At 40.3% G+C, this 9,620-nt stretch overlaps 1 protein-coding gene across 3 annotated transcripts in view; it reads left to right on the forward strand.

Annotated features, from left to right (window-relative positions):
• The first annotated feature begins 9,381 nt into the window (after window positions 1-9,381).
• SP4 (Sp4 transcription factor) overlaps window positions 9,382-9,620 on the forward strand; it is a 59,403-nt gene continuing 59,164 nt past the window's right edge. For 2 of the 3 annotated variants that reach the window (XR_005652692.1, XM_039862505.1), the window contains exon 1: window positions 9,408-9,601. Coding sequence is in view for 1 of the 3 variants with exons in the window: in XM_039862504.1 (XP_039718438.1) it covers window positions 9,595-9,601 (7 nt within the window). In the remaining 2 variants the exon portion in view is untranslated. Of the gene's footprint in view, window positions 9,602-9,620 lie in introns of all 3 variants that reach the window. The other variant, XM_039862504.1, reaches the window with a different exon arrangement.

The raw sequence follows: 9,620 nt of genomic DNA on the forward strand, positions 1-9,620 counted from the left end.
ATAATTTACTCACTGTCGCAGCTCACCCGATCATGTTGTGCCCGTATTTATTTCCTAGCCCAGACTTCGTAGTCCTGGGAGATGCTTCCTGCTTTTTTTGTGGTGATGTCATCCATATCACGTGATTTATCAGGAGCTGGATTTGGCAGGGCTTAGTAAGAAGGCTTCCTGGCACATTTCAGACACATGCTATGGACGGCTCTCCTCCAGCTGTCCTTGCATGTAAGACGACCACATCTATACCCCTTGGCGAGCATCACCTCCTTCATGATCACACTCTTAATGTAGCTTTTCTCAAGCTGCTCATCACATTTGGGAAAAAATCTTTATAGGAAGAGCTCATTGAACAGGATAATTATGATTTTTTTTCTTTTTAGTCACAGTTGCCATTTATATTCTTTTCTACATGAATTCCTCTCATCGCTTTTGCCTTCTGCTTTATTTTTTCCAGTATCTCCTCTGTCCTGTCAAGAAGCTCTTCATCTTCTGTGGTGAGGTAGGGGTGGAGGAGCACCCCAAGCCTAGGCATCTTCTACACTGATGAGCACTCCACACTCAGGCCATCTGCCCCTTTGGAGGGAAGCCAAACAGGCTCTTTTATTCTCTGCAGGCTTCAGCCTTGCTACGCTCATTGCCTTTCGGTTCCCCCCACTTTTCTTCCTCATCACTTTATGTATACCAAAGAGTCTCTCATGTCTCCCTTATGCCTTTACCTTTTGTTGGACAAACTCCTTGCTCAGTCTATGTAGAGAAGTTAGTAAAGTTCATAGTTCAGATTCTTTTGGCAATAAGTAGAGACTTTTCCCTACCCCCATTAAATTGCTTTCTGTAAGTTTCATACCAATTGCTCTAAAAAATTAAATACCTATAGATGCTGAGACTCAAAAAGGCCACTAATGACCCCAGAAACTATTATTTACTCAGTTACACTATTCACTACATTTTAGAGTTAGGAGAGAAGCAAAATGAAAACTTAATTTTCATGCAAGAAAATAAAAACACTGAACCAGAAAGGAAAGAAATCCGAATAAATTATTAAGTGTCTGCTATGAAGATTACCTCACGTAATCTTTCTGATAACCTATATGGTAGGAATTATTATGAAGATTTTACACGCAGATCAGGAAACTCAGAGCCGTTATGTAACCTGCCTGGGAGCTAAGATGGGAACATTTGCTTTCCAGGTTCCAAAACAGCAAAGACTCATTCTGCCTGACCTCACTCACTCTAGAGTGGCTTTGAGCCAAGCTGCACGAACTCCATTATTGATGTTCTTAATAAATCTGCATTTCCATAGCCCCACAAGAATCAGGGTAGGCAGGAAGAGTACTGGCTTGACAAACCTGAAAACAATCCTGAACAATTTAAAACAAACGCTGAGTTTCACATTCCTCCCCTCTTCTCTATGCCACATCTTCAAACTTTGAGTTCACTCTTAGAAGAACTGGCTATTTGTTCCCCTGAGCCCTGTTTGGCTAATATACTTAGACTAAGGATTTGGTGTATCATGAAATGGAGCAGTAGCCTCGGAAGATAATTGTTCCTGATAATAGAAAGGATTGAAACTAAAATATTTGGCATTCACAGAAATTCTTAGATATCTAGTTTTGGGTTGATGTATTTAGTTATCCTATGGATATTAGTGTGAATTTTTTAAATGTCCAAGGGAGACTTTTGAACAGTTTGGAACAATAAATTGATAGGTTCTTGGGTTTTACATTAACATTCAATTTATTAAAATCACATTTTTTCCCCCTCAAGCTTTCAAGTCCAATTTTCAAATCTTGATAAATTTTTAAGTCTAGGAGTATTTGAATAAAATAAGAAAATTGTTTTTACCTGATCTTTGATTAATGTTCTATTAATCTCAAAATAAACACATAATTTTTTTCCTAAATAATCTTATATAGCCAATTAATTTAAATTCATTATATATTTTAAACCACATTCTTAAATGTAATATAATTAATTCTTCCAAGCATTTTAAATGCCTGAAATGACAAATTCACAGCCCTGACATAAAAGTAGCATTTATAGAATAGTTATCAGTCTTTGGAGCTAGGAAGAGCTTTGCTTTCTCTGCAAAATTGGCATTTTTCTCCTTTCTGATAATGAGAACTATAGAACCAATCATGTTTCTCTACTTGATCTGGTTGCTAAGAGGCTTAGAGTGAAAATTAAAGCTCAGATAAAACATATCTGTTGACACTACTGATGATTGTATTTGTTTTATTTTTTTCATTGGCCCTGATTTTTTTAATTTCAACTTATTATTTATTATTATTATTTCATTATTTTATTATATATGACTCAGGTCCTGGTAAAAAGAAAAATGTTATCAATGAGAATAAATAAGGAAATAGACCTGAAAATTATTATTACTGGCTGCCCTCAGGATAGCTGAGAGAATCCATAACTATCATTAAAAATCAATGCCTGAAGCTGCTAGGGAGAATAGTGGCTTATAATATTTGGGGTGCTCCCTTGGGTATACATGCCTCTACCCTCACCTCTAGTGAACTTCATAGTCCGTGTTTTAATTCAGACCATTCTAAATAACTTGCAAATTTTATAAAGAATAATTCTATTTTGCGATGACAGGGGAACTTTGTATAGATCATAGACTGAAATTTTAACATTCATTGACTCAATAATTATGAATTAAATGCTTATTATAGTCCAAGCACTCTTGTAGGCATTTAGGATGGTATGTAATGGACAGAGGAAGGGTGGTTTGGAGGGGTAGAGAGAGTCTGGGCACAGAGATAATAATCCACTCCCACTTTAATGGAGAAAACAATTCTACCTAAATGGTACAAAAGGTATCTTATCCCCGTATATAAACATTTTAATGAACTATGAAATTAATTCATTTAGGTTGGTTTTATCCTTTCTGAAATAGAGTTCAAAGTATATTATACTGAATATACGGCAAAAGACCAAAGACAATAGATTGGGAAAAATATATTAACAATACATACGACAAGCAAAGGCTTAATATTATCACATATGTTCGGCTCCTAGAAATTGGTAAGAGAAAGACAAATAATCTATAGGAAATTAAAGAGGAAAGGGTTGGAACGGGCAATTTATTGCAGTAGGAGGTGCACATGTCCACTAAGCAAAGGCAAAGAGGCTCAACCTCTGTAGCAGTCGGGCAAATATTCTCTTCACCCATCAGATTTGCAGTAATTTAAGAGGCTGAGAATAATCAGTGCTGGTGAAGTTATAGGGAAATGAGCACTTCATACCAGGTGAATATGTGAAATAAAATAACTTTTTCGTATAGTAATCTTACTGTATGTATTAACATTTTAAATATGCATATACATTGTGACAGCATTCCCACTGTTGGAAATCTTTCTATTAAATAAAAATACTAACATAGAAGAAAATCTCTGCAAGTACCAATACAAGGAAGTTTACTGCAAAACTTTTATGGTAGGGTGAAAACAGTAAACAACTTGAGCAGCTATCACAGGAATATTTTAATTGAATAAAATATATTCATACTATGAAGTAGTAAATTTTATGAAAATTGTGATTTTTTTTTAGTGTCTCCTGGGTGTTTGTTATGTTCTAGGCTAGTTCTAAGCATTTTACGTGGGTCGTATAAGAGCTTTACGTAGACTATCATTGGTCAAACAGAAGATAGCTTCGACTATCACAGGGACAGACCATGATTGCAGAAAATGTTACAGAGGAAGGTCATTTTAGCAATCCATCCAAGACTGTTTGTTACTTGTTCTAATGTTGGGTGATGCTTATTGTGGAGAGACATTAAGCTACTATAATTTCCCTGGGTAATATGAAACGGCAGTTTTCTTTATAATTATGAAAATAGTGATTTTTGACTTATACTTTTTGACCTAGAGATATGGTCATTATACATTAAGGTAAAAAGAAGCAAGTTTGCATATATATGTCTATATGTTCATGTGAGTGTACGTGTGAAATTTTACATTAAGAAATCACACATCCGCATTATATATAATTTGTGTAAGCCAGATAAAACTGAGAAAGGATTTGCCAGTTATTATTGGTGAATTTAGTGTTAAGAATAGAGGTAGATGGAAAGAGAGGGTTTTTACTTATAGACCCCTGTGTTTGGCTTGTTGCAGCTAATACATCTTAATAATATTAATAATAATGACAAAAATGATGGGTAGCATTTAATGAGCATTTATCACATGTCAGAGATGATCCTAAGAACTTTTAATTTCGTTTGATTCTTGACACCACCCCATGAGATGGTAATATCGTCATTTTCACCATTTTAGAGACAAATGTATGAGACTCAAAGAGGTTAAAGTCACTTGTCCAAGGTTGCAATTTTAGTAACAAGCAGACCAGGATTTAAATCCAAGTAGTTTGATTCTAATGCTAAAACTCTTTAAACAAAAATCCAATGATTCCTTTATTAGTAAAAAATACAATAAATTGAGCATATGGAATTGTCATACTCTGATCGTCTCAATTGCAAACTAGAATTTGTGCTCTATATTTTCATGATGTTTAATCATTAATTTTATATAAAGATTTTTTGATTATGGTGACATTGTGATTTTATATAAAGTTTTAAGAAAATTAATTTGTCTGTGTCTCAACTTACACACTGACCAAATATCTTTTGTTTTGTGGCAACAATGAGCCTCATTATATTCCTTTACATATATAAGTTGATATAAAATATTGAATAGGTATTTATACTATGCCCCAATAACTGCCAATACTATTAATTATGTTCAAAATGTGAATTACCAATAAATGTAACTGGGTTAATTTCATAAATTTTATGCATTTAAAAATCATGAATTAAATCTTCTGAAGTTGTACATGAAGAATCCATGAAAGAGCTAGGTACATATGAGGAATAGAAATGTCATCAACTCTTGCTGGGGAAACACAAGCAATCTGAGGGGCTGTCTTTATCTACTATTAGACAGTGTCAGTTACAAACATTATTTATAACTCTTAAAGGCCTACACATGTACAGGTGCCTCTTTTACCTATTTCCATCAATGTTTTATATTTGGGTCCCAATTACATTACAATTAAGTGTTGAAAATTTTCTCTGCTTCCTGAAAACAACTATTGTTTGTATTTAAGGAATTTATTTTTTTCAATGTAGTTTTGAACACTACCAGGGTTTTATTATGAGAGGAACTACACACTGTACATTGAGCTTGTGTCGAATTACTGGTTGGCTATACTCTCAGTAAATGAACTTTGGAGCAGAGGTAGATGTTAAACTTTGACCTTTCTCTAGTTTGCGGCCTCTCCAAACTTTTTGTTTTCTACTTCCCAAATAGAAAATAAGCAGTTTAACCATTATTTTGATGGAGACATTCAAAATTGGTTCCTTTCTTTTATTCAAGTCAACTGTCATATCTGGGCCTCAGTTTCTTCTCCTGTAATATTAAGTAACCTCTGGAGCTGCTTCTATCAGATCCATCTCTGAGCATATTTATTAAAGTCTCACTAAATGTATCCTTAGCATCGTAGGGGATTAAGAGCCCTGGCTTTTGCCTTTAAAGAGCTAAGGGCTTGCCTTGGGGGAAGGAGCGGTGGTTTCTGTATGATTGTATGAGCCTTCAAGATTTGTTGATTGAATGAACGATCAATTGAGAAATGCAAAGCCCGAGAAAGAGGGACCACAAGATATTTCATAGCTGATGGGAACCTGTGTAAAATTCCAGCAGCATTTTTCCAAATGTAGAGTGAGAGTTGATTTATGTATACAGAGCTATACACAAGAAATCTACCCTGATTTTAGACCCGTTCCCCAGGGTAATTAGAAATATGAACATTTTGTCCTACAAAGGTGGATGGTAGTAAAAACAAACAAACAAACAAAAAAACGGTCTATAGGACACTTCTTTCAAACTCTGGGTTGCTAATACAATTTTTTTAAAGTGGGAGGAGGGAGGCAAGAGTAGGGAAACTAAGTATTTTTTCTTGAAACTTTTTCTCAGTAACATAATTGGCTTCTGGTCAACTAATTCATATTGATATGGCTCTAAAAGCTGTTACCCCTGGACAAATAATTAGTGTCTGAAACCCACCCCACGGCCAGCATTGTGTCCCCACCCTCTTGAGCTCTCCATCCAGCATTAATGCCAAGGTATTGCATGGCAAGAGGCCTCTAGGATATTGTTAGAGCTTTGAGGTAGTGTTTGATCTGAGTGGTCAGTGCTCAATGTCATTGTTAAACATTCTGAATAAAAATGCTCATTTCTTCAGTGTGTATATATACACATTGTGTCATGATATAAAATATATTTATTCTTGTGGGTGATGATTTAAAAAGTTTGAAAGCCACTGTTTTATGAGCAGTATGAGTGTAGGAAGGAACCTTCAACAAACTGGAAAGAGACCACCCTCACAGGCCTGAGGCTGAGAATTATGTTGAATTTATATTTATAGTTACCTCTACAGCAATGATACTGGCTTTCCACTTACCATGGTGATATCAACTTCTTAAATTAATTAGGTTAGGAATAGAAGTAAATTGGTTTAAAGAAAAACATTAAGTAAATTATAATATAGATGGTGCATAGCTTAAATTAGGAAGGTGATATAAGAATGTAACTTTGTAGCTATCTCATCTAGCTAAACCTTCTATTGTATAGATAAAATGATGGCGCCTGATGAGTTATTAATTTTAAGTAGTCATTTGCCTCAGGTCTCATGGCTCAGGCAGAGATCAGAAGCTTTGGTCAACCATGAAGAGGAGAGCTTCTTAACTACTGAAGGGTATTAGGATATGCCACCCCAAAATATGCCACTTTGGCACCTTGATTATTTTGAGCTTTAAGTACTTGAAAAACAGCAAATGCAGGAGAGACTTTCTCTCCACTCCCCTTATCTGACTAAAGACAGATCCTCCAAAAAGAACTCAGTTGTCATAAATCCCTTCCCCAGGAATTTCATCAACCACAGAAGATTGACTCATCACAGGAGAGGAGAAGTCTATACCACATCCAGACAACTTTGTCACAAACTATCATAACTCCCATCATTTTGCTACAAACCCATTCATCTTTCCTAAAAAATATTTACTCTTCCTAAGGGGCCTAATCTCTTCTCCTCTTTCTCTATTAAGATAATATTAAAGCCTGAATTCTAAGCCACCGTGGGGAGTCATCCATTTTTCCTTGGGTATCTCACATGTATACATGAGGTATACATGCATTTTATTAAATACATGTATATTTATTAAAATTATTAAAATTTTAATAAATATACATTTATTAAAATTCTGCTTGCTTTTCTCTTAATATTTTATTACAGAGTGTCAGCTAAAGAGTAGAGGAAAAATTGTTTTCCTTCCCCTACACTAGGTGTCATGAATACCAGTATTACCACTTATCTATAGGGTGCAGAATATTTAGGACACTTTGTAGATCCATACTGAATGGATAAGTGTTCTTTTTTTAACCTCTGGTTCAGAGCTACAGACCTTGCCCCTCTGAAGCAGATTTTGTAAGTTAAGAAAACTACAGGGAATGCTCCAATTCATACGACTACAAAATGTCTTCTTCCTTTCTTCATCACAATAAATTGGGGGGAAAAAATAGTGTATCTGTACATGCAGGAAGCACTTCTGAGCTTTCTATATTGTACATAGAGGGGAAAGCAGGTTTTGAAAGGATCTTAGGCTCATTTTTAAGGAAGGGGTAGACAATACTATGTAATTCTTTATTCAGATTGCTTTGTCTTGCTGCATTGCTGGCTTTGTCATCAGCGAATGTTGCAATTACTTTAACAAGCAAAGGAAATGCCAATCAAGTGCAGCACCTGGGACCTCACCCGTGCAACATGTCAGGCCTCAGGCAAGAGACAAAAACGCTCAAGGCTGTGTGTGGAGACCAGGTAAAAAGGAAGTGGGTGGCTGTGAACCTGGGTGTGCAAGGGCGCCTTGTCCCCAAGGCCAATGTTTACATTAGCGATTCACTTCCACCTCTGGTACACTTAACCAGGCGCTTGTTATATATATTCCACACAACATCCTGACTTCAGGACTTTGGAGGAAAGCTGAGGTCAGTAGACTGCTCAAAGTGTATATGACAATAAAATACTTTGTACAATCAAATGCAAATTCCACCTGCCAAGAAGCTTATGGTGACTGGTGCCGACCCAAATGGAGCTGGGCTTTCTTCACCACGAGAATCTCGTGAGGCAGATAAGTCCACGAACCACGCCGGCTATTCGGCCAAACATGATGCAACCTTAGAAGGTGTGTTACTGCTCTGCTCCAGCAGTCAGCCGGAGACAACAAATAAAATGGAAGATCGTCCTCTCTGGGAAAGCAGGCCTCAGATTTGAAGCGGGGGCTTCAGGGAGGGAGATGAGCAAAGAAAGGAAAGGCGAAGTCGCTTCTCCGAGAAGCCGGGTTCATTCAAACCCCGAGGACAGCAAACCCCGCCTCCCCATGCCGCCGCCCGCTCAATCGCTTCGCGCTCCGGGTGTGAGCTCGCCCCGCGGGGAGCGGCTTGGAGCCGAGGAGGCGGTGGCAGAGGTGGTTTGGGCAGCCCCGCGCGGCGGATAGGCCCAGGCAAATAACACCCATTCCCCCTCCTCCTCGCTCAGTTCAACTCCCACTCGGCCCGGCCACGCCCTGCCGCCACCGCCCCCTCGGGCAGCTTTCCGCTTGGCAGTACGGCCTCGGTCGGGGGCGGGAGGGAGGGCGGTGCCGCGGAGGGGCCGCCGCGGCCGCGGGAAACTACAAGGGCCGACAGTCTTTGCGGCAGTGCCCCGCCCCCTCGCTCCTACCACTCAGCGCGCGTCACCAGGGGCTCAGCCAATGAGGACCAAGCCAAGGAAAAAGGGCGCCCGGGTCCGGATGCGCCTCAGGAAAGGCATGCTCCCTGCGCGGGGGCAGCGGGCAGTTCACCCGGCGCGCCGAGCCGCCGGTGGCTCGTGCGTACCCTTGTCCACCCTTCTCACTTCTCTTGAGCGCTAGCCCTACTTTTTTCTTTAGTGGCAATTCCGAGGGATGCTGGAGCGGATTTTAGAGGGGAGGGCGCTGGGGAATGAGTAGGGGGCGGGATATCCTGAGACAACAAGTTTGGCTGTATGAAGAGCCTACTGGCAGCGCGCCTGAACTAGAACGTCGAGAGAAAGAGCGCCAGAGGAGCCGAGAGAGGAAAAGAAAAGCTGCAGAAAGAATAACCCCGAGAAAGGGGGTGGAGAGGAGGCGGCCCCAGCGCCCCGGCCCCCGGCAGGTCGGCGGCCAATCCGCTGGGGGAAGGGGTGGAGAGTCGGCAGCTCCGGCGGAGAGAGGCCGAGGGGGGTGGGGAGTCAGCCGGGCTCGCACCGCCCTGGCCCCGCCCCCGGCCCGCGCCACCGCCCGCGCCGCGCGCCGCCGCTGTCAATCAAGGGCGAGTCAGCCGGGCTCGGGCGGAGAGAGGAGCTGCTACGCCACAGCCCAGCGGCGGCCATTCGCGGAAAAAGAGGCAGAGCCTGTGCCAGCTACAGCCTCCTCCGAGCCACCGCGGGCGGGCGGGACCGGCCTCTCCTCCCGCCTCGCCCCCACCCCCACCCACCTCTATCCCAGTGTCTCCGTCTGAGGGTTTGTCCTGTTAATGCGGGATGAGCGGTACGTATTCTCCACCCCC

The sequence above is a fragment of the Pteropus medius genome, unplaced genomic scaffold (genome assembly GCF_902729225.1).
Source record: "Pteropus medius unplaced genomic scaffold, Ma_sr-lr_union100, whole genome shotgun sequence".
NCBI classification, from domain to species: domain Eukaryota; kingdom Metazoa; phylum Chordata; class Mammalia; order Chiroptera; family Pteropodidae; genus Pteropus; species Pteropus medius.